General features: G+C 36.2%; 1 protein-coding gene across 1 annotated transcript in view; it reads right to left on the minus strand.

Annotated features, from left to right (window-relative positions):
- The window catches only part of GBE1 (1,4-alpha-glucan branching enzyme 1), a 300,636-nt gene that overhangs the window by 137,123 nt on the left and 138,405 nt on the right, over positions 1 to 25,108 (minus strand). The window contains exons 4-7 of the mRNA XM_017347168.3: positions 15,523 to 15,648; positions 13,680 to 13,815; positions 10,674 to 10,764; positions 6,394 to 6,603 (exon numbers count right to left, since the gene is read on the minus strand). Coding sequence (XP_017202657.2) covers positions 6,394 to 6,603; positions 10,674 to 10,764; positions 13,680 to 13,815; positions 15,523 to 15,648 — 563 coding nt within the window. The remainder of the gene's footprint in view (positions 1 to 6,393; positions 6,604 to 10,673; positions 10,765 to 13,679; positions 13,816 to 15,522; positions 15,649 to 25,108) is intronic.

Genomic DNA, 25,108 nt, shown 5'->3' on the forward strand with positions numbered 1-25,108 from the left:
CTCTCTCTGTCTCTCTTCTGTCTCTGTAACTCTAATTTCAAATAAATGAATAATAAAAGAGAACTGATTTGGTCATGATACATTTTAAATATGCTAAAATTTCATTTAAAACACTTGCATCTATATTTATAGAACTGTAGTATGAATGCAAGATTGATTGAACATTCAAAATCAATGTAAATTGCCATAATAACAAACTAAATATAATTTATATTAATATACCGTATACTACTTAAGATCCAAAATCAACCCAGAAAAGGAAAGACTCCCATGAACTTCTTTCCATATTATAACTTGTGGGAAAGGCATTGATGATTATACTGTCTCTACCAAGGAGCATTTTATTCCAAGTAGTTACAACCCTGAAAAAGCAAACTGGGTTTACTTTTGTTTTCTGGAAGGAATTTGAGTAACTCATTTAAGAGTAGAATATATTGTAGCCTAATAGATGTCTCATTATGAACCCATGCTAATGGCATATGGTTATACACATTTTGTCCCAAACGTGTATTTGAGGAGGAAAATGAGCATTAGCTCTTCTATAACTCTTTTGAGATTCAATATCGTACCTTTGAAAGAAATATTCAACAAAGAAAAGGTACTAATTTGAAGTAGCATAATAGTTACTTAAACTCAACAAATCTACACTTATCTTTTTGTCTTATCAGGCTTATCTATACAGCACCAGTGGTACATGCAAATGGAATTTACAGCTGAGACCAAATTATATCCAATACATCTCCCTCTGGAAACTCCTAAAACTTTAGGGTGACAGATTTGTCAGAAAGTTCTCTTTACCAACTCAAGGAAGGACAACCCAATCTCTGTTATGAACTGTCATTAGTAATTTAGCAGAGTTAGAAGGCAGTTCAGCTGAGTAGACAGAAAATTAAAACATGGGCAGCTCCTGATTGGAAATTTATTCATAGCAGGTAATGAAATAGCAGAGTCAGGATCTGTAGCACTACTCAGAGTGAGAGATTTAATTCTGATAACTTTGATGATGGCACTTGAATCAGCGATTATAAATGGTGACAAGTTGTGACATATAGATATGATGAATATGAGCAACATATCTCTACAGAAGTGATTCTATAAAAGATCATTTTTTCAAACAGTAAATATAAAAATTGCAAAATGTATTGCAAAACTTTTTAAAAGAAGAGGTTTAGGCCCTAAGCAAACCATATACCACTGTGATGTCTATTTATCAATGGATTATAACACTAACACTAATGAGTCTTCAAAGGTAAGGGGAAAGAAAGAATTTATACTTAAAATATGTGCTATAAATTATAGTTTCTGATTTTATCTTCTTAAGGAAGAAATTCTAAATTATAGGTAGAATGGGTATTTTAAGAAGGTGAAAATGAAGGACTGGGCTTCAGTATACTTTCAAATATGCATTTATATGAAAGGCAAAGACAGAAAAAAATAGAAAGAGAAATGCCATCCAGAAATTCATTCTGCAAATGCTCACAACAGCCAGGGTTAGGCCAGGCCAAAAAAGGAGCCAAGGACTCAATCAAGGTCTCCCACATGGTTGGAAGAAACCTAACTACTAAGTCATCACCTGCTGCCTCCCAGGGTGTTCATTAACAGGAAGTAGGATTCGGGAACACAACTCCAACTCCAACCTTGTCACTCTTCTGGGATGTGGGAACTGTAAGTGGCAGCTTAACTGCTATGCCAAAGACCCACCATAGTTTTTATTTATTTGTGTAATAATGCATATAAATGATACTCATTGAGAGGAGATGTAGAGTTCGGCACATGTTTACTCAGACTTACCCCTAATGGTAGAGGTAGAAAAGTGCCAGGAAATTCCAATTCAATCCCATCAAGGGGCATGCACCAATGCCATTTTACTAGTAAAAGTGATCAGTTTCAATTCATAATTGATTAGAATGATAGAATTAAGTGTCAAAAGGGATCACATAAACAAGACTAGTATCTGCTAATAATAACTGATAGAATTAAAAAGGAAAGATCCAACATGGGAAGCGGGATACACAGCAGACTCAGAATGGCAGATGTCCTAAACAGAACTCTGGCCTCAGTGTCAGCTCTTAAGGCATTTGGATCTGGCTAAATAGCCCGTGAGAATTTCTCAGGCATGGAAAGCCAAGACACTGCGGCAAAAAAAAAAAAAAAAAAAAAAAAAAAAAACCTGAATGAAAGATCTCTGTGAGTTAGATCTCAGTGGAAAGAATGGGCCATCAAAGAAGGAGGCACCTTTCTCTGAAGGGAGGAGAGAACTTCTACTTTAACTATGGCCTTGTCTAAATAAGATCGCAGTTGGTGAACTCAAGAGGCTTCCATAGCCTTGGCAGCTCATGACAAGAGCCTCGGGTGGTTACTGACGTCATAAATAAGAGTGTCAATTGTTAAATCAACATCGGGACTCACTGTGCACCTACTCCCCATGTAGGATCACTGTCTTTAATGTGTTGTACCATGCAAATTAACATTAAAACTACTACTCAAACAGTACTCTACACTTAGTGTGTCTGTGTGGGCGTATTCTGTTGAAATCTTTACTTAGTATACATACTAAGTTGATCCTCTGTATATAAAGATAATTGAAAATGAATCTTGATGAAGAATGAGATGGGAGAGGGAGTAGGAGATGGGATGGTTGAGGGTGGAGGGAGGTTATTGGGGGAAAAGCTGCTAGAATCTAAAAGTTGTACTTTGGAAATTTATATTTATTAAATAAAAGTTGAAAAAATGATACTAATTAAATGCACTCACATATAAAGTATGTCAATTACATTTATAAAAAATTTTATTTTGGATTCTGTATAACTTTTTATATTTTCTAATTATCTACAGTGATTTTTTTATAATTAAAAGTATATTGTGATGTATATATTGAGATGTATCATGAAAACTGCCATGAAAAAGTTTTCCAGATAAAGTAACATGTAAAGTATCATGTTCATTGGGTATGGTCTAAATGTGTTAGATTTGAGAATTTTAAAACATAGCCTTAAATTCTTCAAAGCTTTTCCAACTAAATGATGGGGTCCATATCCCCTTTCCCTTGACTCTGTGAGTTTTGACTATAGTGTACACTGGAAATGATGCTGCACCAGCTTTCAGATCTAGACTCCAGGAAACGGGAATGCACACATCTTGACTATTTGTAATCACACACTTGTGATAAGGAACAAGTCTGTGGTTCCCCTGGCCCGCAGCCACCAGCCACCAGCCATCACTGAATGCCTATCTGAAAATCAGCAAAAACTGTGACATCTATCATCCAGAAAGTAGATACGTTGCCTCCTAACTGAGTTACTTCAGCTGATACAATATGAAGAAAAGATTAGCTGTCTCTCCTGAGGTATGCCCAAATTTTAAATGTGGGAAGAAAGTACATGACTGCTGTTGTTGTAAGTTACTGAATTTTGGCCTAACTAGTCCAGTGCAACTGATAACCAAAAGTGCATAGTAGGACTTTAATCATGCATGCTTAAGACTATAAATAGGTTTACTGTCACAATAAAGCAAGTTACATGTGCCATAAGTTATAAAAATAGGAAGTCAACGTAAAATTTATTTCATCAGGCTAAATCAAATTTTATCAATAAATTTTGTAATAAATTAAACATAGGTACTGAGACAATAATTCAAGAGGTTGTAGGCATTTTAGTTTTATTTAAAAAAACTCTATAAATGAATTAATTTTATTACATATACTGGCTTTTTAGAATTTTATCTCTATCATTTGATGATTTCATAATTAATCATATTAACCTACGCAGAAAATACTAATTCAATAAAATTGTAAATATTTAGAACAACATGTAGAATAAAAGAAATACATTTTAATGGAATTGTATATTTCTTTGTTAAAAGGTTATTTGCTGTAGTTAAATAGCTACAGAGGATCAAGACTATATAACATACAAAATTTTCTTTTGACAGGTAGAGTTAGACAGTGTGAGAGAGAGACAGAGAGAATAGTTTTCCTTCCGTTGGTTCACCCCCCAAATTTGTCACTACGGCCAGTGCGCTACGCGGATCCGAAGCCAGGAGCCAGGTGCTTCTCCTGGTCTCCCATGGGGTGCAGGGCCCAAGCACTTAGGCCATCCTCCACTGCCTTCCTGGGCCACAGAAGAGAGCTGGACTGGAAGAGGAGCAACTCGGACAGAATCTGGCGTCCCGACTGGGACTAGAACCCGGTGTGCTGGCACCGCAGGCGGAGGATTAGCCTAGTGAGCCGTGGCACCAGCCAGAAAATATTTTTGAAATGATCACAAAAACAATAAGCTAAAAATCATACTACGCATGGTTTACCAAAAGTGCATGCCTGAGAAATATTTATAATTGATTCAATAAAAAAAGAAACCCACTCTTAAATAACATTATTAGATTTGTCTCAATTACTGCAATAGAAATGTTTTTGAAAGCAGTTATGCATAATCTCATTGTTTAGAAAATTAGATAAGTTCAAATGTACTTTAAGATTTCATGGAACCAAAATACCATATATTAAATATTCTAACAAAACAAAGAATCGTTTTCTAACATAAAAATGCATCCACTTACTAAGTTTCTGCAATTCTAAAGAAGAATTATTTTGAAACATAAAATATAACAGTTCAATATATTTATTTTATAAGGCAAACATACAAATTTAATATGAAATATATCTCTGTCATAAGTCATAGTTCTATAGTATAGTTAACCTTAATTCATTCAAATATGAACCAAAGAATTTGATTGTATAACTTGTGCAAATTCAACTTTTGTAAGATTTACTCAATAATTTAACTACAGAGTTTATATCACAGAATTAGCCCATAGCTCAAGCAAACCTGGTCCCAGAACCCTTCCACCCTCTTCTGTTTTTTCTCATATATTACGTTGCTTCATCTGCCCTGAGTGATTCCTATATGACTATTAAAATATAAAATAAAATATGACAGTAAGATAAAAGTGAATCAAAATATTATTTTTCACATAAAAGTCATCTAATTTATTTTGGAAAATGAGAAGTCTTCATTTTATAAAAATATTGGCTAGAGCATTTTCTTATACTGCAAATTTTCCAAGTATGCATATGTTTATATATCATGCAAATGCAACAGAAAATTCCTTAAGCATTTTCAAATTTGCTTATTATAAAAAAATTAGTTATATAGGTCGAGTATCCCTTATACAAAATGCTTAGGACCAAAAGTAATCTGCATTTCAGGTGTTTTCAGATTTTGGAATATTTGCATAAACAAAATGAGATAAGTTCAGGATGGGGCCCAAATCTAAACATGAAATTGACCTATGTTTTATGTATATACCTTATACAAATATATTGAAGGAAATTTCATGCAGTATTATTAGTGTGCCAGTGCTTTCAATGTGACCTATCACATGATATCAGTTGTAGAATTTTCCACTTGTGGCATCCTGTCAATGGTCAAAATGTGTATATTTCTTTGTTAAAAGGTTATTTGCTGCAGTTAAATCAATCTGATTAAGTAATCTTAGATACTGAAAGAAATGATTCACAGTAAAACTTTTAAATGGTAATATATCAACCGATTATAATAGACATATTTATAAAACTGAAAATTCATGCAACATACTACGAATACATATGCTAGAAAAAAAAAACAAGATAAAATAATTTCAAAATAATCAAATTAAGAATGCCAAGTATCAAGGAGAAAGCACACACAATGAATTTGGTGAAATTCATTGAAATTCATTTTAAACAAAGAAACACTTCCTTCAGCAACCAGGCAGTCAACCAAATGCTGCTACAGGGATGTACTCGGCTCCCCACACAGGAGACAGCGGCTTGAGACATCGCCCCATGGTCCCTCTACCCCTCTTGGACTTTTTGGACTAATGTAATCCCATACAAACCTTGCTTTATAAAAAACAAAAGGGGGGAATGTTAGGAAACTGGCGCAGTTGACCACAGGGCCCAGCTACCTGAGCCAGGCTCCACCCCCATCCTAATGGGATTGGCTGCTCCTGCTTCCCTGCCCGCCCTCAGGCAAAGTTTTAAAAGGGCCTGTTCCTGAACACTTGCTCTCTCGGTCCTTCTCTCCTGCACTCTCTTGGTTCCTCTCTCCAGCCTCCCCCTCTGGTCTCTTGGCTCTTGGCTCTTCTCTCTTGGCCCTTCTCTCCTGCTCTCTTTCGGTTCCTCTCTCTAGCCTCCTCCTCTGGTCTCTTGGCTCTTGGTTCTTCCCTTCTGCTCTCTGCTCTATCTTCTCTCCTTGCTAGCTACTCTCCTCTCTGTCTCTCTCTCTTACAGTCTCTCTCCCTTTTTTTCCTTCGCCGCCCCTTCACTCCGGTCTGTAGGTTGTTCCCCAATAAACCCTTTCCCTTAAAAAAAAAAAAAAAGAAAGAAAGAAACACTTCCATATTATATGTACCTACTTGGAATAGGCAAACAATTTACTGTCCCAAACGTTGTGAGTCCCTCTAGGTCCAGAATGAAAGAAACAGGAATCAGTTCCATCAAACATATTCAGTCCATCTTCTGAGTTCTTTGAAGCATGGCTGTGTACCACATCTAAGAGGACTATGATACCCATTGAATGGGCAGTATCAACAAGTTCTTTTAGATCTTCAGGTGTTCCGTAACGGCTATAAGAAAAGAAAACAGAAAACAAAGGAACACACCATATGTAAAGTAAATGGCTAATTGTGCATTGATTGTTTTATGAGCATAGTATTAAATATGAGGGGACTTCATAATACTTATGGAAAAATGGAATTAAAAATAAGTTTATATTGATAAAAACAATTTTAAATCTATACACAGATTTTTTCATGATATTCATTACCCATGAACTTTCCTGAGTCCTCTAGCACTTCATGATATGATACTCATTTGCTTAATATTTTGTTATGAAGCAACTTCTAAAAATGTGAAGTAAAAATAATGATTTAAGTGAGGCTATTAAATGTAGACTTATATTCCCACCAAAATGTCCATCTTGAATCTTGAGGAAGTAAATAGTAATGTTCTGCTTCTCTATCTTCAGATTTTTTATTTACATGTTCAAGTCATGGACATTCCTGCTCGCAGTTCTCCCACAGTTGGGGGTAAGGAGTATTTTTTTGTATGTTCTTGGTGTCTTGATGGAGACCACCCCTTTTGGGCTTATTCTCAAACTGGAATACCCTCAGGTATCAGAACTAGCAGGCCAACAGAAAATGGTACGTCTGTAACCACCCAAGCATAAAAGATACATAGCTCACATGTATATATGTGTTTGTGTTAAAAGTATTCTCCTACTATGTGTGAAATAGGAAAAAAAATCACCCCTAAAGGGAGGCCATCTTAACCTATGCAAGATCTCAACATTATAGTCTTCCACAGTATCAATTCTGGGCTTTAAATAAATATGAATGACTCTCATTCATGGTTCATCATCTGTCTTCCTCTCTAGATCATGCATTCCTTGCATGCAGCAGTTCTGATCATCTGGTTTCCCATGGTACAGCACAGTGTTTAATATATAGTGAGTCTTCTGATAGCCAACTCCACTGAGTATTAAGTGAGATATTTTTAAAATGCAAATATATTACATCATCCTCCACTTAATATCATACCCATGCTCCCACTATCCTCAAAAAACTACTGTATCATAGCCTTCTGCACTGAGCACCTTCTCATAATGTTAGATTTCCTCCAAACATTCTTCCTCTTCCTCTATTTAACCCAGTCAGCCAGCTTTTTTCCACTCACTGAACTGCATGTTCAACAAATGAATACTCTTAAACTGTCATTCCTTCCTTCATTCACTCCTTTGTTTGTTGGCTAAATACTCAGTAACTGATCACTATTGCTATAAAATGTACTACACCCTGAGTTACAGCTGAGAACATAATAAACATCACTATTCTTTTTTTATTTTTTTAATTTTTTTTAATTTTTGACAGGCAGAGTGGACAGTGAGAGAGAGAGACAGAGAGAAAGGTCTTCCTTTACCGTTGGTTCACCCTCCAATGGCCACTGTGGCCGGCATGCTACGGCCGGCGCACTGTGCTGATCTGTAGCCAGGAGCCAGGTACTTCTCCTGGTCTCCCATGGGGTGCAGGGCCGAAGGACTTGGGCCATCCTCCATTGCACTCCCGGGCCACAGCAGAGAGCTGGACTGGAAGAGGGGCAATACGGACAGAATCTGGTGCCCCAACTGGGACTAGAACCTGGTGTGCCGGCACCGCAAGGCAGAGGATCAGTCTATTGAGCCACGGCACCAGCCAATATCACTATTCTTATGGGTTTACAATCTAGTTACGAGACAACGAAGAAAAATATGTGGATAGCAATGAATGTTCTAGTGAAAAATGAAGAAAAGCAACTGGTGGAAAAGACAACTTTGCTATTTTAAATAAGGTAGTAAGTGTAAGTCTAGTGGAGAAGGCGATAAATGGACAAGAATACAGGGGTAAGGTATGAGGATATCTAAGTGTAAGTGTATTCAGAGAAAAAGCAATAGAAGTTAAAAAGTACAGGACAGAAATTAGCTAGAAGCATTTAAAGAAAAGCAAATAGGCTAGTACAGCTGATGTGGAATGACAAAATATAAAGAGATGAGCCCAGAGGGTCAGCCACCACGAAGATCAAATGGGTCCTATGAGCCAATGTAAAGCTTGTGGCTTTTATTCTGAAGGAGAGTGAGAATCATTAGAGGGTTCTGAGCAAATAGGTGAGATGATCTGACTGACATTTTAAAATGATGGCTCTGGTCACCGTATAGAAAGTTAGATCATGTTAACTGAGAAAGAGAAAGGTAGAAAAAGAGATGAAGGCTAAAAGAAAACAGAGAGACTATTGAAATAAACCATGTTAAAAAAAAAAAAAAAACAGTAACTTGATTGAGAGTGGTAACAGTAAAGGTAACTGAAGCAGTCAATGACAGTACCTACAAAACCCAGGGTATAAGGAAGGATGCAAAGGGAGGAGGAAGTATAATGACATGAATTTGGGCTTAAACAACTATAGGATCATAAACTATAATGCCATCTATTGAATCAGAGAAAATGTCAGAAAAATAAGGTTGACAGGTAGCGTTGGGAATTTAATGTTGTACACATTAAGTATGAGATACATATTATATGTCTCAGTGTCACGCAGACTCTGTTCAAAATGCCTAACAGAGGTTAGGAACATAGACTTAAATATGGGAGGTGGCACAGAGTGCTTATTAAAGTCAAAAGAATAAATGAAACTTGAAGAGGTTATCAAAGTTCTTCATATAGATACAGAATATTGAGGCACTGGGAATTGAAATATATATGTAGCGTCAGAAAATACAGAAGCAGCAACAGTGAGGTGGGAAAAGAACCACAGGGGGATGGATCTAATATCATGGAAGCCAAGACAAGAAATCATTCTAAGAACAAGCAACTGTGCCAAATAGCACTGACAATTCAAGTAAGCAAAGAATATGACCATTGTGGTTAACAATGAGAATGCCATCAGTACCTCTAACAAAAGCACTTTCAGTTAAGAGATAGCCTGCTTTGGAATGAGCTCAAGAAAGAACAGGAGCAGATTTAAAGTCAGTAAATGCAGATAACTTGTTTTTGGAGAACAAAGAAAAACTGGTAAGTGAATTTGCATCATTTTTGCTAATTCTGTAATGTAATCTACCTTTGCTTACTTAGCCCTTTCTCCCAGTTAACTTTATTTTTTAGAAGATTTTATTTATTTATTTGAGAGGTAGAGTTACAGACAGTGAGAGGGAGAGACAGAGAGAAAGGTCTTCTGTCTGCTGGTTCACTCCCCAAATGGCCATAATGGTCAGAGCTGTGCCAATCCAAAGCCAGGAGCAGGTGATTCTTCCTGGTCTCCCATGTGGGTGCAGGGGCCAAGGACTTGAGCCATTTCCTACTGCTTTCCCAGGTCATAGCAGAGAGCTGGATTGGAAGAGGAGTAGCCGAGACTAGAACTGGCGCTCATATGGGATGCAGGTGCCGCAGGCAGAGAACTAACCTACTACGCCACAGCGCAACTCCCCCCAGTTAACTCTTAATTATGCTTTAGATCCCAATTCCAATATGAATTCAAACTTATCTAAATTGGTCATACCCCCAATTGCTATTATTGCACCTGGTCATTTTCTTTGTAACTTTTCTTAAAAGTAGAAATCATAAATGTATAAGATCATTGGACTAATGATTGCAACCACAATATACATTCCATGGGGCACAGATAATGCGGGACATGTTCAATTAATGGTCATTTATGGACTTCAGATACATAAGACCTCTTGGCATCTTCCATCCAATCACATTACTTAGAAAGTAGCCTCAGAGAAAGGCAGTTCTCCCAGGATACTACAGGTTTTATGGAGAGTCCCCCAGTGACATCTCTACATCAATCCCAGAAAAGGATGTGAGTCTGCACAGTTATGGCATCCAGAGCACATGATTCTCTCTCTAGACCTTCAGCCTCCAAACATATGGTAATTTAATCAGTTTGCAGGATATTCTTTCTCAGAGATCATTCCAGAGAAATCAAGATTTAATCAGGGCCAACCTCTAAGGTGGATATGAAGACCTTAGTGAAAAAGAATCTTCAGCTTCTATTAAATATGCTCACCCGAAAATAGGTTATAATGCAACATCATAGAAAGCAAAAATTCACATTATTCTACTTTGTGCTCAAAATAAAAATGAATATAAAGGATCTTTCATTTTACCTTGAAGCTGCAAAGAAGCTAGTGACTTGGTAACCAAAACTGGCATAGTAAGCATGTTCCATGATCGCCATCATTTGAATACAGTTGTATCCTAGATAAGCAAAGGTCAAACTGAGATTCAAAGCCACATTAAAAAAAAAAAAGTAACAAACAAAAGCATCCTTGTTCTAAAGACATTAAATTTTGCATACAATCTAGAAGCTTTGATCATCTTCAAAAGTTCTATTGCCTTAACATCCTTTTCTTGTCTGACCTTGTAAAACAAAATTGGACAGTTTCTTAGAATTATGCTCTGACTAGCTATTTGAAATGTCTTCATTTTAACAAGCAATACATGATATGCAAATTTACTCTTAATTTGGTTTTAGAATATTAAAGATGGCAATCTGCATATGCTAAAGTTCAGTTTCATTTGTAATATTCATATTGAAATTTATGAAAGCTAAATAAATGTAACTGATTACATGACATATTTTAGTGTTTTCTTTATATTTTAATTACATCTACCATATATCATAAGAAATTTCACCAAATTCAATTGTTATACAAGGTATTTATGTAGTCTATTTTGTACCTATGAAATTCCTGAAAATTGCATATATGCAGACACATGCATACACACACATACACACATACACACATATCACCTTCTTTTCTCAATCCAAATATGCTTTGCTCTATTGCTAAATGAAGTGACTCAAAAAATAGGTACTGTAATTTTCTAAGGGAAAAAAAACTATGAAAATCAGATTTGCATCCTTAAAGTTTGAAATGTGACTTATTATATTAAAAGTTCCATACATAGAATGTTCTCTGTTATACAAAGTTCTGTGATTCTGTTCTCAAAGTCCAGGTCACATAGATCTACAGTTTTTTGAAGGTTTCTGTAAGTTCAAATTAAGTGCAATTTTATTTAAATACATAGCTATACATGTAAATAATCAAAAGTATTAATCCAGTTACATTTTTGGGGGTGATAACTGGTGGCTTCTCATACACAACATTCAGTACACAATTAATACTAGAAAAACTAAAAATTCACATTCAAAAGCTGGTGTTGTGGGTTAGTAGATGAAGCTGCTGCCTGTGAAACCATCATTCCATATGGATGCCAGTACTAGTCCCAGCTGCTCTACTTCCAAACCAGTTCCCTGCTAATGTGCCTGGGAAAGGAGCGGAGGATGGTGTAAGTACTTGGGCCCCTACACTCACGTAGGAGATCCAGAAGAAGTCCTGGCTTCAGATCAGCCCAGTTCTAGCCACTACAGCCATTTGGGGAGTGAACCAATGAATAGAAGATAATTCTCTCTCACTTCTCCATCTCGCTCTTTCTGTCTCTTTCTCACTGTAACTCTGCCTTTCAAATAAATAAATCTTTTTAAAAATTTCACATTCATAGCTAGGGATTGATAAGTTTAAAGAACAGCATAAACTTTCAGATGACTGTGTAATCTTTTGAAGTAACTATAATTGCTTTTTTAATGGTAAAAATATAAATTAATAACTCTATCATGCCCAACACAAATATGTATATAAACTCCTACTCAAATAATGTAAGTCTATTATATTTTACAAAAAGAGATATGGTTCACTTCACCAGTTTGTAACAGTTTGTAACAAATACTGTTCTCATAATCAAGCACTAATTTATACTTGTAGTTTAGCATTTACTGCAATGGTCTTTCCTAGATTCAGACACAAACATAAATAAATTAATAACATGAATACAAGGATCCTTGCAGTGCTAAATTTTCTGCAAGCACTGGGTCATAAACAATGTATCACTCCATGATGTGAAAGAATATGATATCTATTAAATATAATTAATATTCAATTATGCATAGATTTAATTTTGTTTTCCAAAACCTGACTTCACATCAAAATTAAGATCCATAGATAACTGAAAACTTTAACCCTGAGTTGCAAATTTTTTTTCTTTTTTCTTAATCTATTTGACAGGTAGAGTTATAGACAGTGAGAGAGAGAAACAGAGAGAAAGGTCTTCCTTCCGCAGGTTCACTCCCCAAATGGCTTCCATGGCTGGCGCTGCGCCAATCCGAAGCCAGGATTCAGGTGCTTCTCCTGGTCTCCCATGCAGGTGCAGGGCCCAAGCACTTGGGCCATCCTCCACTGCTCTCCTGGGCCACAGCAGAGAGCTGGACTGGAAGAGGAGCAACCAGGACAAGAACTTGGCGCCTATATGGGATGCTGGCACTGGAGGACTAACCAAGTGAGCCACGGCACCGGCCCCCATAAATCTTTCTTCTAGCCAAAATATCCCTAGGAAAAGCAGTATAATTAAATGTATTATATCCTCCTATCCAGCCACAGAAGTACGCACTGAATATTCCCTGAAACTATATAAAAGCATTAGCCATTAGCCATAAAATGAAAAATAAATGAATAAAACAGATATAAGGCATATTTAATCAATAATTCAGCTATACATTGCTCATTCTCCTGGTTGTCCCCACAAAGACAAGGTTTGAATCATGACTGTCCAATATAGGTATATCTAGCACAATGTATTTGCAACAGAAGATGTTCTGCAAATGTTTATTACCTAAGCCATCCAGAGGAGGGCTATGTACAATGACTCTGACACAAAACGAGTTCCAGGCACCTTACAAATATAAAATGTTTTCCCTTAACAGATTAAAATGAACAGGTTATAATCAATGACCACTTAAATTGATAAAAGGTTCTCTCCAGCAGAAAAGTAATTATGCTTGCGTATATTTATCTATAATTTTAGAAGCTACCAGTTCACATTACTTAAAATTGAAATTGGAATAATATCTTGAATTCTGTTGCTCTATCTTATTTCATTTCTCTTTTCTATGCTATCACTATTACAGGGTAATTTGAGAAGCCTAAAATAAAATGCATTTCTATTACATACTTAATCTTTTAACACAAAAAAAGAGACACTTGTAATTAGCTTTTCTAATAAGAGAACAGATTCATTAAAATTTTATCTGAATAAAAATCACAGTTATTACTTACCAAGGCCTTTGATTCTTGGTAGTACATTGCATGTAAAATGTTTATAAGAAGCTATTTTTCCTTCATGGGAAGAAATTCCCACATGAGATTCATAAATCCTTAGACTTCTCGGTTTCTTTGGTCTGGAATGCTTAAACTATGGAATATAAAATTACATACATAACTAAATTCAGATATAATACTAACTGCTCAAGCATGTTAATAGAAATGGTGAATAATCTTAAACTCTGGGAGCAGCTTTCATATATGAAAGTCATTGTCTACATTCACTTTTTTTAAAAGAAAAAAAATCACATAATGGCTAATACCTCATCATTGACTTAAGATATTTTTAAATCTAAACCTTACAGAAAATAAAAGTGCTCTGAAAAGCACACATAATTGCCAAATGTAAACATTTATCAACAAGGCCCAACAATTTAAGGAACAGAAAAACTGAATTCAAAGATACAATAATACAGACCAAAGGGGCCAGTGTTATTGCACAGTGGGTTAAGCTACTGCTAGCACAGCTGGCCCTCGACATCAGAGTTCCAGCTTGAGTTGATGGTGGCCCAAGTATTCAGACCCCTGCTACCTATGCAGGAGACCAGGATGGAGATCCTGGCTCCTGGCTTCACTCTGGCCCATACCTGGCTGTTGTGGCCATTGGGGAGGGAAATAGTGGGCAGAATATCCCTCTCTCTCTGTTTCTTCATATCTTTGTCACTCAGCCTTTCAAATATATACAGTTTAAAAATAATACATACTAAAATTTATCCTAATAAACACAATTAGAAGACACTCATCCCATTTTACTTTTTTTTTTAAGATTTTATTTATTTATTTGATAGGTAGAGTTACAGACAGTGAGAGAGAGAGAAACAGAGAGTAAGGATCTTCCTTCCGTTGGTTCATTCCCCAAATGGCCGACATGGCAGGCGCTGCACCAATCCGAAGCCAGCAGCCATGAGACTTCTCCTGGTCTCTCATGCGGGTGCAGAGGCCCAAGCACTTGGGCCATCCTCCACTGCTTTCCCAGGCCATAAAAGAAAGCTGGACTGGAAGAGGAGCAACCGAGACTATAACCAGCACCCATATGGGATGCCGGCGCCCCAGGCAGAGGATCAACATAGTGCGCCTTGGCGCCGGCCCCAATTTCTTTTTCTTAAAGACACTCATCCTGCTACAAGCTCATTGTAGTGGGAAACAATGTATCACTGAAGAATAAGAAACTAGTAATTGCATTTTTTAAAAAAATAGTAGTTCTTACAGATTAATGTATAAAGATTTGGTATTTTTCTTCCCCATAAAAAATAGAATCAAAGAAAATCTCACTTTTATATTTTATTACCTACAAATGATGGATATATGCATAATAATAAGAGGTATACTATGATTTTAAATTTAAAAAAATGTAAAGAATGTCATGGAACGTTAACATAAAAGTTATAAAAGTTAAAAATTGATTTTCCTAGAGATTTAGGAGCATGCATTTATAGATTTGTTGTTCTCAGGCAAGCACAGTGGCACTGTAGGCTAAGCCTCCACCGGAGGCACCAGCAACCCATAGGTTTGCCAATTTGAGCCCCAGTTTCTCCTCTTCCAATCGATTCAGCTCTCTGTTTATGGTCTGAGAAAGCAGTGGAAGATGGCCCTAGTTCTGAGCCCCTGCACCCACGTGGGAGACCTGGAAGAAGCTCCTGGCTCCTGGCTTCAGATCAGCCCTGCTCCAGTCATTGCAGCAATTTGGGGAATTAACCAGCAGATGGAAGACCTTTCTCTCTGTCTCTCCCTCTCTCCGTCTATAACTCTTACCACTCAAATAAATAAATAAAATACTTTTAAAAATATATGTTCTCACCTTATATGGGTGTTCTGGATCCCAGTGTATCCAATCATAATTCACATTACCAACTTCACGAGTCACATACTTCGCCCATGGTGAAATACGATACAAGATCTCTCCACTTTTACTAGTAATGACTACCTAAAATGCAAATCAGATGACATGCCTTTAAAATATTTTCAAAACTTTAAAATAATACATAATAGTTTATAAACACTGTTATAAATGTGAAATGAGAATTATCTTAAGCATGTAGACCAATGTACCGAAGGCATGACTTTGGAGAACAAATCATGTAGATATCGATTTCCTCAACTACTATTACTATATGATCTTCAATGTCACTTCCAGCTAGGATATTTTATGATTCCAGCATCATGGCAAGCCAGTCATTAGAATGGTTAATTAAGCATATTATAGATATGTAAAAGAAAAGAATTTGATTTGGAAGCTGCTGTCAATAAACAAATCAATCGACAAAATTAAAGGAAGGTAATCCTACTTCTCTCAAAAAACATCACTGAGGAGCCAGTGCTGTGGCACAGCGGGTGAATCTGCTGCCTGCAGTGCCGACATCCTATATGGGTGCCGGTTCAAGTTGTGGCTGCCCCACTTTGGACCCAGCTCTCAGCTGTGGTCTGGGAAAGCAGAAGATGGCCAAAGTCCTTGGGACCCTGCACCCGCGTGGGAAGACCTAGAGGAAGCTCCTGGCTCATGGCTTCAGATCAGCTCAGCTTTGGCCACTGAGGCCAGTTTGGGGAATGAACCAGTGGATGGAAGACCTCTCTCTGTCTCTGCCTCTCCTTCTCTCTCTGTGTTAACTCTTTCAAATACATAAATAAATCTTTAAAAAAAGATAACTAAATTATATCACTCTCTCCCTTTTCATTTTCATAATCATTAATGATAACATTTTCAGGAATCTAAAGAAAAAATGATTTGGTTAACAGTGTATGTAAATACACAAACATATACACAAATATTTTTCATTCCTTCTCAACCTCTTTTACAACTTACTCCAAGTGTTCTTAACCACTAATGCCAAGCATTTCCCTATTTTGGCATCCATTAATATATTTACCAATATCATCACTATCATTGTTAATAACAAAATATATCAATAAAAATATAAATGCATTTTATTGAATGTACCATTTTAGACTTAGTACTGCACAAAAGATGTTGAGTTTATCCAATCAGGTAAATGGAGCTTCCAAGTGATGGAAACTGTAGTTTTTTTTAAAAATAAAAGTCATCTATTTCATTAGATTTTCTAAAAGCAGGTAGGGTGTGATAGGATGTTCAGATTAGGAGCTATATTATGCTCCCAGCATCGAGAAAGAACATTTTCTTCAGTCTCCTTTAATAGAGAAAAGATCAAGTACTCATGATTCTTGATAATTAAATATTTGTATAATGCTTTACAGTTTAGAAAGGACTTTCATATTCATATCTCACTTGATTCCAGAAAATCTTTATGCCTCAAATATTAAGTAAGATTAAGTGAGTTGCCAAAAGTCCTAAAACGACTGACTGGCAGAGCCAAAAAACACAGAGCTTCTGACACTTATTTTTTACTTGGAACAGGCTTCCACAGCATTCTCTTCAGGTGCCAAAGGAAAACAAATCATGAATTTTGATGGAGGGGGCAGGTGAATGGTGGGAAGAAATGTCTCACAAGAATGCCATTTATTCTCCTTCGTCATTATGCCTCCCACTTATTAAAACCGCTCATGGCCAAACGTTGCTACTATTCATTATCACAGAAACATTAATCGATAGGACAAACTCACTTCAGGAGTATTTTATCCCAAAATATATGTCTCTTAAAGCTAAGTGACTTTCTAGCCTAATATAAATAGTGAAATGTTTGAAGAAAAGCCCTTGTGCTTACTCATTAGCCCACACTGTGCTATGAGGAAAAAAATACTGTAAATTGTGGATATTTTCTGCCTCCTCTACCTATCTATAGTTTCTCTGTTTTGCATATGACTCTACAATCCCTGCAAAGGCGGATCATAAGCCAAGAATCATTTCTGAAGATGCCTGTCAGCAGAGAGAATATATGAAACATTAAATAAAGAACATGAGGAACTACTTCAACCTGAATTAATTTGCACATCCACTGAAACATCAATTCATTTATCTTGTTGTACATACAAGATGCCTTCAGGGACTACTGAATGATGGTGGTGTCGGAAGGAATAGTCTATCCATGGGTTTCTGCCACTTCTACATCTTTTGCTGGTTCCTGACTATGGTTAAAGAGGGCCAATTTTGAGGGTTGTGTTTATGATGAGCAACCCTGAAGGATAAAATAATGTCTCCCTCGAAGACTCATAGCATGCTCACTTACTGGGAGCTATCAAAGAATGAATTCTCCAAGCTTCAGCAATGAGGCAAACCCATTTTGTGAGTAGCAACCATCTGGGCCAATAGTATCACCAGTGTGGCTTGGGAGACAAGCAGATCAATGCAAATATGCTTTCTGAAATGTGAGTAATAAAATAATTTATTTCTGACCTGAGTCTTGCATGTTCTGCTGGAATCTATGAAATGCTAACAGTTAAGCTTGTAGGTAGGGTAAAATCAAATCACAGACCTGACAAAGGATTACTTGTTCATTTAATGAATGGTTTCAATATTTGTGTACCCCAAAGTTCTGTCTCTTCTTTCTATAACAGTCATTTATACTAAGGTGCTTATTGCGGGTGGAGTTTTTAATTTGCCACTTCTCCCTTTTTCTTAGTAACAGAATGACAGCCAAATGGTAAGCTGAACAATGTAATCCACCAAATCTGGAACACTCACCTATGATTATTATGTAATAAATTTCTCTATTACTTAAGTCCCTCAATTTTGGAAGTTTCATTGTTATAACAGTTTAGGCTTTACTAATAGAAACAAGGATCTTCAGAGAGTTCATGGAAAATTTGTATTATGAAAAAAGTATGCATAGATTTTAAGTTCTTGCACCAAAAAACTCATACTTTAACAAATTTTCAATGATCTTCTTGAAGTAGCCTCGTAGGCCCCTTTCCTTCCACTTGATTTTCTGTTCCTAGGTTATTATTACCTTAGTAACCATGTAAGATCACTATGATAAATCCACATAAATGTAATGTGAAAACATTCCCTTGAGTAAAGAATATACCTTCCTGGAATTTTGTGTGGGTGGAGCAGAGGAGTAGTTCCTGGATGTTTGCCATGTTCCACTGAATTCAGATTCCAAATGGAAAACTTTTTTAACAACAGGATATTCTATCTTTTTTTTTTTTTTTTAAAGATTCATTCTATTTACTTGAATGGCAAAGTTACAGATTATCAGAGAGAGATCTTTCACCTACTAGTTCACTTCCCAAACAGCCACATGAGCCAGGCTGAAGCCAGGAGCCAGGAACATTATCAGGGCTTCCATGTGGGCACAGGAGTCCAAGCACCTGGGCCATCCCCTGCTGCCTTCCCAAGTGCACCAGAAGGGAGCTTGATTGGAAGCTGAGCAGTCAGGACCAGAACTGGTGCAGATAGGATACACCTGTCATAAGAGACAGTCCGACACACCAAGCCACAATGCCAGCTCTGACTTCACGTCTTTTAATTCAGTCTCAAAATATCAGCATGCTACACAGCAAGCTGAAAAGAGCCAGCTTCATTGATCTTTCAATGATAATGAGTCCAGCAGTTATGAAGAAGTCACTAGTACTATCAAATGGAAAGTCTCACACATAGCTAATGTGAGTCAAATATAGCAACAGATTTCTGAAAAGCAATTGGGCTACAGGCATCAACAGTTCATAAAAAATATTCCCATGGCTCAGCAATTCTAATTATAGAAATTTGTCTCATAAACATAATTACAGATATACCAAAGGAACTATTCAAAAACCTGAATAACTGATCAGTGTATATTTGTTAAAATATCCTATCAAATCAGAATGAAGGTGGAAAAAAAATTTTATATATATTTTATATATTTATTTATTTATATGGTATCTACCTAATACAAATTCACAAAAATCTATAAAGTTAAAAATCCAGTCAAAATAGTGACACAGTTAACTATGTGTGTATGTGTTGGGAGGATTGTCAATAACCTTTGTTTTCCAGTAATATGTTTCTGTATTTTCTTTTTTTTTTTTTTTTTAAACTTTTATTTAATGCATATAAATTTCCAAAGTACGACTTATGGATTACAATGGCTTCCCCCCCATACCGTCCCTCCCACCCACAACCCTCCCCTTTCCCACTCCCTCTCCCCTTCCATTCACATCAAGATTCATTTTTGATTATCTTAATATACAGAAGATCAGCTTAGTATACATCAAGTATGGATTTCAACAGTTTGCTCCCACACAGAAACATAAAGTGAAAAATAATAGATGATTTTTTTTAAATGATGATGAAATCAGAGCAGACCTATTGTCATGTTTAATCCCAGTGAGAGTCAAGTTGGGAATTGATAATTTCTTTTTTTTTTTTTTTTTTTTTTACAGAGGATCAGTTTAGTATGCATTAAGTAAGGATTTCAACAGTTTGTATTTTCACTACTCTTTATTTGCAGAGTTTTGAGAATCGGAAAAGTACTGTAAGGATTACAAATGTATGAATTATATAATCTCACAGACATCAGTGAAGCTGTGCTATACAAGTGGTAAGGATATTGACACAGTGTTAAAAAGTAAACCTTTAAAAATGTATCAACTAGCTTGACTCCATCTCCATTATAAAGCTTTTGTCTAGAGAAAACTAATATTTTATGAAATTGTAACATGTTACCAAGTTTTAATTTTTAATCATTTAACACATCCTTTTAAATCACTCAGATTATCTGTTTCATTTATGGAAAGCTGCCATCAAAATACATTATCAGAATAATCAACAAGGTGAATTAAAAAAAAATTCCCCCATACAAAAGGAGAATTGACTTAGTGAACTTTGACATAATATTTTATTAGAAAATATATTTTAGAATGCTAATATAAAAGTAAAAAGTGTAAAAATGGTGAAGATCTGAACATTGTGTGTGTTTGTGTGTGTGTGTGTGTGTGTTCATTCATGCTAGGAATATTTTTTGAAATGATTCTTGCAAAAGAATATCATTCTATGCACCGGAAAATTACTGAGATAGGATGCTCCTCAGGTGGTCAGCAATTTTGTATAAAAACAATGGATGTGCTCAGCTGGTTAGAAGTAAGTAGTAGCATACTCAGGGAGATAGTATTGAATGGAACTCTGGGTTTCATGGTTGAATATGTAGCAGATTAACAGAAAAAAGTAATGGATATTAATATAATTCAAACTGCCCAAATTATGCTACCAAAGTCTCCTCACATCATGAAGAGAACCTTTTCTTTCAAAAAATATATATATAAAAAAGAAAAAAACAAAAACAAAAGCATGTTGCTTAAAGGACAATAAAAAATACTGATCAAAACAACCATTTCGTGAGTCTTAAAAATTATGTATACCCTATTAAACAATGATACCTTCTTCCTCTTTTGAATTTTATTGGACTTTATTAAGGCATAATTAACAAAAAGCATATATAGTCAAGGCATACAACATTTTGATATGTGTTCACATAAACACAAGGTGTTTTACAAACAAGTATAGCATACCAGTCAGATGACACAATGTCCACAGAATATGATGAGGGCATACTACGAAGGCATGAGCAGTGGCTATTTACCATCAAGTATAAAAAACATTTTGAGGTGGGCGCCGCGGCTCACTAGGCTAATCCTCCGCCTTGTGATGCCGGCACACCGGGTTCTAGTCCCAGTGAGGTCGCCGGATTCTGCCCCAGTTGTCCATCTTCCAGGCCACTCTCTGCTGTGGCCAGGGAGTGCAGTGGAGGATGGCCCAAGTGCTTGGGCCCTGCACCCCATGGGAGACCAGGAGAAGTACCTGGCTCTTGCCATCGGATCAGCGCGGTGCGCCGGCCACGGCGCGCCAGCAGTGGCGGCCATTGGAGGGTGAGCCAACGGCAAAAGAAGACCTTTCTCTCTGTCTCTCTCTCTCACTGTCCACTCTGCCTGTCAAAAAAAACAACAACAACAAATTTTGACTCTACCAATAAGTTCACCCATAGCAATGCACAGTGCTGAATATCACTATTTTGTGTGCATACGACAGTTAATTGCATTTGCAATATGACTGAAATATATGGAGTCATGCCTTGGTACCCATGAAGGACTGGTTCCAGGACCTACCCTCTTATGATACTAAAATCTGGGTACACTGAAGACCCCTATTTAAAATTATAATGAGGGGCCGGCACTGTGGTATAGCTGGTAAAGCTGCCACCTGCAGTGCCGGTATCCCATGTGGGCGCCAGTTCGAGTCCTGGCTGCTCCACTTCCTATCCAGCTCTCTGCTATGGCCTGGGAAAGCAGTAGAAGATTGCGCAAGTCCTTGGGCCCCTGCACCCTCATGGGAGACCCAGAAAAAGCTCCTGGCTCATGGCTTCAGATGAGCTCAGCTCCGACTATTATGCCCATTTGGGGAGTGAACCAGCAGATGGAAGGCTCACTCTCACTCTGCCTCTGCCTCTCTGCAGATCTGCTTTTCAAATAAAGAAATAAATCTTTATAAAAAATTATAATGAGCCAAAAAGTTAACAGGTCCTTGTCTGGTGTGTATGCCATTAGAAATACACAGACAACATTTTTTGAGTTGTAAGCAGAAATGCATATATTTCTTAGGCAGCCAGTAGCAAGAATAAAAACCATGCTGCCTGAGCAGCTATGACCTGCAGACTTTATAGAGCTTGCTTCTAAGGATGTTAATAGATAATCACTTGTGGGTAAGTTCTGGGAATAGCCATGCAGACTCAAAGGGGGACAGGCACACATACTATCACTTGTGTTACATTCACCCCAGAGTTCATTTAGGCTGAAGGATTTATAATTGAGGGTGAGTTTTGTACTTGGGAAACATGATGGTGAGGGGGCAACTGCCACTTGTTCACAGGCCTCTGAAACCAGCCACAGAAGATCAGTATTGCAGCTTCATAAAGAAAAGGGGTCACTACCAAGCTATGCCTCTGATTATTCTACAGGAATACCTGTTTTCTCTCAACTTGGGTTAGGTCAAGGTTATTATTTTTTTGTCCAAGGGCAGGGACAGACACAATTATTTTTTCAAGTTATTTTCAATTGGCACTTGGCTAAATCCACAAATGCAGAAACCATCAATATGAGGGACCGCCTATAAATTTACACACACACACACACACACACACATATACATATACATATATAAATGAAAGAGAGACATTCACGTACACAAACACCATAATTTATTCTTAAATTTTAGGAGTGGAATAAAAATAAAGAAAATCGTTATAAAATGTAATCAAAACTTTATAATTATGTAGGATTTTAAATGATATTCCAGAGAATTATTCCAATGACCTGGATCCTGAAAAAATGAATATATGTTGAATATTTATAATTTAGTATAAACATTATTTTAAAATGCATGAAATTTGTGATTACTAAAACTTTAAATAGTTTAATATAATTTAAAATGTAGCTCTTAAATCTCACTTTAATTCAACTAAAATTTTAATATTTATACAAGCTTCTGATAAAGAAGCCTATTTATATAAGTTTTATTCATAGTTTAGCTTGTTATTCCTGCAGGACCAATTTAACATTTATTAAGATTATGTAAGAAAAAATTCCAATGCCCTGTGGGAGGTTGAACCTGGCCTCCTGGAAGAAATTCACATCCTACTCAGCTCAAATGTGTGATTTGAGAGCAAAAAGGATGCACTGACAGATGTGACTGGAGTAAGGATGTGAAGATGATGGGGTTATCTGGATGACCTAGGAAGGCAATCATGGATGTCCTTATAAGGAGGAGGCAGAAAAGGAGATCTACATGTAGAAGAGGAGAAAGCAGTGTGACCAAGGAGAGAGAAACTGGAGTGATGTGAACACTGCCAGGGAGACCCCACAGCCACCAGAAGCTGCAAATGTTGAACAACAGATTCTCTAGAGCTTCCAAGATGACTGTGGTTTTAATTCACCTGGATTTTGGCCCACTGATTCTGATTGGTAACTTCTGGCCTCCAAAAATGTGAGAGAACAAATTTCTGTTATTTAAAGCCACCAAATTTATGCAGCAGACATCAAGTACAGCCATAAAAATTAATGAAAGATGGAAGCATTATTTCTAAGAATAACATGGAATGTACTTAAATGTAATTAAATCATTAGCATGAGAAAGAGTTAAAGGATAGTTACCAAAGGAGTCTAAATAATAATACCTTTTAACTCATACTCATTTCTTATTTCCAAAAAGAAGCCAAATATGTACCGATGCATTTCAGTGCCCAGAACAAGGCACATCTCCTTGAGACTTTCTTGGAAAGCAAATCTCGTTAGAATAACCACTGCTGAGTTCTAGAACTGATAGACAAGCCTCCAGACAAGTGAATTTATAATAAATTGTTCTATTCGTAGCCTTCTCCCCACATAATTATTTTCAAAGAGCAAACAAACATGACTCCTTCATGATGGAAATAAAGACTCTGAATTTACCATTTGGCAAAGTTAAGGGGTTACTTTTTCTACACAATACTTGATGTATTTTCTTCATTAAACAGAGATGAGAAAAGAATTGCACTCTGAGTTTTCTAATTAGAAAGGAGAAAATCAGAAACAGTCTCTGATATTAAAAGATTTTTCATTGCAAACTTTGAGATTATAATTGTATTAATGAAGGAAGAAAACAAAAGTATCACTAAAATTATTGAGATATTTTCTAATAACAGGGTCTGATATACAAAGGACTACTTTCTAGATAAACTTTTATAGAACATCCTATAGTCCACTGGCAAAATTACCTAATTAGCCTAACATTCAGACTTAAGGGATATTACTACTGCTAATATACTGAGCCTACAGTAAGTACCAAATGAACATAATTCTATTATCTTGAAATTACCTAATTTTTGTGTTACTTTTATATGACTACTAAAGCCATATATTTTACAGATATTCACTTTTATTCATAATTTCATAATTTTTAATTAATAAAATAGCCTTTCAGAAGCCATGTACTTACAAAATCAACCTTGTGATACTCTTTACAATGTTCAAGAATTGTGAGAGGTAGAAAAGAGATTATCAGATTAAACCCCCTTGGGCCCTTAATATGCTATGCAACACTGGAAAATATATGAAAGAATATAATATATCTTTCCTAGTAGATTAACTAAAAAATATGAATCAGCTGAACTTCAAAAGTAATAATCTATTGATGAATTTGCTCTAGCTCTCAATATTTTAGCTTTAAATGAGATTTCTTATTTTAAAAATATTATTGCAATTTAGTTTTCTTTTTCTTTAATAAAAAGCAAGAAAGGTTCCCAAAGTTGAATACATAACAACTGCTTGAGTGAGAATAGGTAAAGGGTTCCTATGAGCAAAACAAAGCTATTAATTAAAAAAAATCCTTAAAAGACTAAATATAACTATGAAACATAAATCTGTAATGTGATATGAATGAGGATCAGATCAGTCTACATCAAACTTTGGCCAAAAGGGCATCAAAATATAGAACAAAAAAAGACAGCTTTTGAGATACAATG

Source organism: Oryctolagus cuniculus, chromosome 4 (genome assembly GCF_964237555.1).
Source record: "Oryctolagus cuniculus chromosome 4, mOryCun1.1, whole genome shotgun sequence".
NCBI classification, from domain to species: Eukaryota; Metazoa; Chordata; class Mammalia; order Lagomorpha; family Leporidae; genus Oryctolagus; species Oryctolagus cuniculus.